General features: G+C 41.3%; 1 protein-coding gene across 3 annotated transcripts in view; it reads left to right on the top strand.

Annotated features, from left to right (window-relative positions):
- Positions 1-2,493, top strand: part of cdh12a (cadherin 12a) — a 47,752-nt gene extending 45,259 nt beyond the window's left edge. For all 3 annotated transcript variants that reach the window (XM_028977105.1, XM_028977106.1, XM_028977107.1), the window contains exon 12: positions 1,413-2,493. In XM_028977105.1, the coding sequence (XP_028832938.1) occupies positions 1,413-1,927 (515 nt within the window). In that variant the 3' untranslated portion in view covers positions 1,928-2,493. The remainder of the gene's footprint in view (positions 1-1,412) is intronic.
- Positions 2,494-6,000: the final 3,507 nt, after the last annotated feature.

The raw sequence follows: 6,000 nt of genomic DNA on the forward strand, positions 1-6,000 counted from the left end.
CTCATTCAGTGTGTTTTGTTTATTTTCATGACCATTTACATTGGTAGATTCTCACTGGAGGTATCAAAACTATGAATGAACACATGTGGAGTTACGTACTTGGCCTGGCCTGACCTCCACAGTCACCGGACCTGAACCCAATCAAGATGGTTTGGGGTGAGCTGGACCGCAGAGTGAAGGCAAAGGGGTCAACAAGTGCTAAACACCTCTGGGAACTTGATAGCAGCCTTGGAGGTTTTCATTACACCAACTGCCATGGATGCCTGTTTTTAGTAAATTGCAGAGGACCGAATTGGTTACTGACTCCAGTATAAGCTTGAGGGGTGGTTTACTGTCTGTCTGCCTCCGAAGGGGGTTGGGTGAAAGTATGTTGAGAAAGCCAGGCCTCATCTTCCTTAGCCCGATCCACAGCATAACGGAGGGGACAGACAGTGTCAGCCCTGTTTCACGGCCTGCCTCAGGGTGCCATTCCCTTTAGTTCCGCTCTGAAAAAGGAGGTTGGGAGAAAAGGAGCAATCAACTAATAGCTTTTCCCCCCACCACCACTATCTATAACTTGGCTACCGCCACCACTGTACCCTACTTTTCCACAGATTCAGTGCTCTGATTGTGATAGGTCACTGCTAGGGCACCGCTCTTATGATGGTTCCATTTGCCTCCAGGCCACAAGATGGTCATATTAACCAAAACATGTGTTTTTAGATGTCAGATTAAGATGCATAGGATGCAAATACCAAATCAGTGCACTTCATACTTAGTACAAAGCCACTTCATAACACTAGAATATGCAAATCTGTTTTCCGCTGATCAAGGTAACATTTCACTTAGATTTATTTTTTTGTAGTGCAGTGCTTATTATGTTTGCATTTACATTTTTTGCCATTTATTTAATGTCCTTTATCCAGAGCGACTTACATTTATTAGTTACAGGTACAGTCCCCCTGGAGACCCTCAGGGTTAAATGTCATAGGCAACTGCCCACTAACCTACTACCATGTTTGCCTCACACATGAAAGGCACATGGTTTTAAACCGAGCAGAAGCAGAATACTTCCTTATAGGTGGTTGTAGACTAGTAAGTAACATAAACCAGAAGACCACAAAGTCAGAGGTTCAAACCCCACTGACTACCATTTTGTCCCTGAGCAAGACACTTAATGCTGAGTACCTCCAGTGGGACCGCTACTGATTTCAAGTTTCTCTGTATAAGAGCATCTGCTAAATACCTTAAATGTACATGTAATGAAATATAATCAAAATCTTCTAACATGTTTAAAGAATTATTATATCTTGATTACTATTTATTACGCATTAATGGATCAATAATATAATTTTTTTTATAAAATAATATAGAATCTAAATAGTTGGAATCACTGTAATCATTGTCAAATTGTGTTTCTGATCTGGAAACAGTGATGGTGGTGCTGTACATGGGTGTGCGAAGGCATAAGAAGAAAGAAGCACTGATGTCATCGAAGGAGGATATCCGGGACAACGTGATCCACTACGACGACGAGGGCGGTGGTGAGGAAGACACACACGCATTCGACATGGGCACGCTACGGAACCCCAAATCCATGAGGGAGGCAGCGCTCAGGCGGGACGTGAAGCCAGAGGGGAGCTCTGCGTCAGAAGGCACCTTCTCCACCGATGGCAGCAAGGATATTCGGGCCTTCATCCACCAGCGCCTGCAAGAGAACCACGTCAGCGGCACTGCCCCGCCCTACGACTCCCTGGCAACATTCGCCTATGAGGGTGACGGTTCGGTGGCTGAGTCACTCAGCTCCATTGAGTCATGGGTTGTGGACCCGGAGGATGATTTTAAACGCATCAGTGATTGGGGACCGCGTTTTAAAACACTGGCAGGCATCTTTGTAGAGAAGGAGACCAAGGCCAATGAAGCTCCAGAAAACAAAGATTGTCACTGACAAGAGCTGAGAGATATGGGGCAAGATGCTTTCTCTTCTCTCACTTCGTCTTCTGGAAGAACTTATTCACAATATGTGGATTTTAAGCATCATTGCTGGTTTAAAGCAAAACGCCAAATGGTAGCTTGTCTGAGCCGTGTTTACTATAGAGAGCTATTTTGGCTTGATTGGTTGAGTGGCCTGTACTGTTTTACTTCTCATTCTTTTCTTTTGATCCCTTTTCCTTCTCGTCTGAATGGATGCTGTCTGAAAGGACTCTGTAGGCCTGAAAACTGTAGATATTGTGATTTTGTTACTTGTTTATGTATGTCAGAATAAAATCCCGGGATGTCTGTTTTTGGGATGCTCTGTATTTCCCTTTGATATCTCAGAAAAGTGCCTCAGGAAAAGTTGTTTTTTTAATAATCTGCATGTTTTTCATAAATTCATAATTCCAACATATTATATAAAAGCTGTATGCAAAAAGGGAAAAATTAAACACACCTTCAAATACTCCCCTTACCTCAACAAGCCAAATGCATCACAACTATGTATTTATTTTTTCTGTGTATTTTGTTACATCTGCAAGCCCTGGAATATGTGTGTAAATGTGTAGGTTTAGTATAGATCTGTACCTGAACATTTTGTCAGTGCTGAATAAACAACATTTTGAGACTTATTTTCTCTCCTGAAACATATATGGGTGGTAGTAGCCTAGTGGGTAAGACTCTCGCCTGTGAACCAGAAGACCCACGTTCAAATCCCACTTACTACCACTGTGTCCCTGAGCAAGACACTTAACCCTAAGTTGCTCCAGGGAGACAGTCCTTTTAACTACTGATTGTAAGTCGCTCTGGATAAGGGCGTCTGATAAATGCTGTAAATGTAAATGTAAATATAAAGAAAATGTGTAAAATGTTTGCTGTTGTGAAAAAACACTGGGTATACTGGGTTGGATGAAAAAAGCTGATTAACATTCAGACAACTTTAATGTCTTCATGGGTTATTGTTTACATGGTTTATTTTTAGGATAAAGGAACTACAATACAAGGCCTACAACTGTAAACAGTGTCAATCATGTTATACACATTTAAATTTTGGGCATTTAGCAGACACCCTTATCCAGAGCGACTTACAATGTGCTTTCATGTTACCATCGATGAGGAAACACAGCATAGTGTTTCCTATAAAAATGTGAATTGTACAAAAGCAGTTTTGGGGTTGCCAGGGAAAAGAAAACCCAGACACTGTCATAAAAGCTTTCACATTACGCTTTCATGTTCCAATGTTGTGTTCTGGGTTATGTTTAAAGCTATAGTGGGTATTATTGCACAATAAACAGCAACCTCATCATTTATGCATGTGCTGGTGCAACAATATTATGGCAATAAAACCACTACATGCATATAAACATTATAAATATATCCAGTATTAGCTATTATTCTGAAATACTGAAGTGCACACCTATTGCACACACTCGCTCAATCCTGGAACCAGGTCCCTTTCTGACTTAATCCTTCACAAGGTCTCAACCTTTTTTCCTCATTGAATACAGAATGTATTAAAGTGTTAAACCTTGTTCTTCATTCTGTCTTGCTAGTTCTGACGATCATGTGATAATTATAAGCACTTTGATCAGTGGACAGGGGTCAGAATGGCCACTGACCAGTCTGCAGTTACACAGAGTTCTCAGCAGAAAGCTGTGATTGTCATGGTCCACGGAACCAGAACATGAGCACGTGTAGGAGGAGACGAGGAACCTCGGTGTGGTGGGACGCAAGGAGGCAGGTAAGTTACCTCCGAATGAATATGCGAACACGAACTGGCGTAAGCTGCAACACCTCACGGATGTTGTTCACGTTAGGGTACAATATAGGACAGGACAGGACGAGAGGAAGGAGTTCAGGAGAGAGGATGAGATAAGAGCAGGAACGGTCTTACTTCTTGGAGAGTAGAGTGGAGCCCAGTCTCGTTGAAACATGTCAATCAATGACTGAGCAGCTGGCAGTGGCCATCTTGGCAATTTATAGGAGTCACGTTACCTCGTTTCCGTGTTGCTCCCAGACACATGGATGGAATCATGTGACAGTGATTCCATGTTATTCACCTTTCAAACACTGTGGTCCACATTTTGTTGATCTAACACATAATGGAAAGTAAAAAAGCATTTATGGGCATGTCCAGGTCAACTTTGTTTTTTGCCAGTACTGAATTCAGTCTCTGCACCAACAAAAAGAGGTTGTCCAAAATTATTCAGAGGTGTGCTCAGGGCATATAATGCAATAGATCACTTTTGAAAGGCAGAGGTGTGAGACGCAATGACGCAATGCTATTATACTGGTGTCAAATCAATCATCACCAAAATCAAATAAACTTAAACGAAAGGCAAAATTTATTACAACTGAACTAAAATCTACCAGAATTCTATTCAAAAGTGTCTGTGCCCTCCTCAACCGTAAGTTATGGCTCATCATTAGAAACATTAGCATGCTTACATGTTCATTTTTGAACATGATTCAAATGTCACCAAATGTAACATGCCATACCTTGGCCACGCCCTGTTAGCATTTTTGATGTTAGCATGCTAGCATTAACATGAACAAGACCTTTTTCTGCTGTTTGTGGTGTCAGGTCAGCGCTGAATGAATGCTGACTGTTTTTCTGCTCATTGTAGTAAATCCAATATGGGCGTTCATCACCAGCATCAAGCTACAAAAGCCAGCAAAAATGGGTGCTCATTTCAAACGGCCACATGGATGAGGCCTTACTGTGGTGAGTTGTTTTCACTGTTTTTTTTCTTCACATTTCCTCTGTTTCACTACTTCTATTGTTGTAGGGAATAGTTAGAATAAACCATCTTTTCTGCAAATATGTAAGGTACTCTATGTGAGTAAAGGAAAGCTATTTTAAGTGTTCAGTGGGTTTAATGATTACGAATTAGATATTTATGTTTTATAAATTTTAAAAGCAATTAAAAAAAAAAAATCTTATTTTTTTTATTTTCTTTTAAAGCTGGAATTGCAATATTTTTTTGCCCCTTACAGAGCGAGGCCTTCCTTAATGCCACTTTCATATCTGACTCCTCAGTCATCCAAGAAAGATGTGCCATTTACAATTCTGCTTAATTGACTATCTGTCAGATACAGTGCCAGCCAGAGCAGTCAAATTTGAGCTAGCAGCAGCTGGCCTTAGAAAGGATTTCATTCTAAGGTGATTCTATATGTCATAACATTAATGGCAGCTGCTAATCCTTTAAGCAAGGAAAGCACATAGCAGGCCTATATCATACAATTCATTGTTACTGGCCCTCCATTCTTTTGGAAGAAAATAGTTGTACCAATTGGCTGTCTTTTTCAGTGACTTGAGCAGTTTACTCTCAATGGCCAGGAGAGCATTGTCGATAATCCAATGTTTTTTAAACTATATGCTATCACTTAATAAATCAAGGTGTGTTCAGAGCAAGCAAGTCTGGATGCATGGAAACGTATGAGAAATTGACCATGCATTGGCCTTACAATGTTGTACGCACATTTGCAGTAGGTGAAAGTGTAATTACAATTTCTGCTCTGTTCTACATTGTCTGTAGAGCCAAACAACCCCCCACAACAAGGACCACTAACAAAATGCCTGAATTGTGGCATAACAGTCCTTAAAAAAAATCACATCACTAAATGCACAAGGTAAGAAAAACCTTGATCTTGAACCTCAGTCTGTCACTGAAAATCAGGCTAGGCAGGTCTCATCCTGTATAAACATTGATGTCTTGGATCTGTCGAGCATGGTAGATGAACCAGATGTTAACTTGGAATCTACTACAGTCTTAGCAAGAGCAGAGCAAACATCAGGTGAAATGTTAGTGCAGGAAGATGCTGCATCTCATCAAGTCACCTGTCCTGGGAACACCAGGTAGACATAGCACCGGAATAAAGGTAGTGTAGCGTTGGCAGCCAATAGGGCTGGCAAAATAGTGGGCTGTTGCCTCGGAATTAAGGGTAACTAGAGCAGGCAGGGGGCATGTTATGATCTTAGATGAATGCCTCCCCTGTTGTCCTGCTGCTGACCTGTTGTGCCGGTACCTGGTTCTAAAGGTGCTG

The sequence above is a fragment of the Denticeps clupeoides genome, chromosome 4 (assembly GCF_900700375.1).
Source record: "Denticeps clupeoides chromosome 4, fDenClu1.1, whole genome shotgun sequence".
Lineage (NCBI taxonomy): Eukaryota > Metazoa > Chordata > Actinopteri > Clupeiformes > Denticipitidae > Denticeps > Denticeps clupeoides.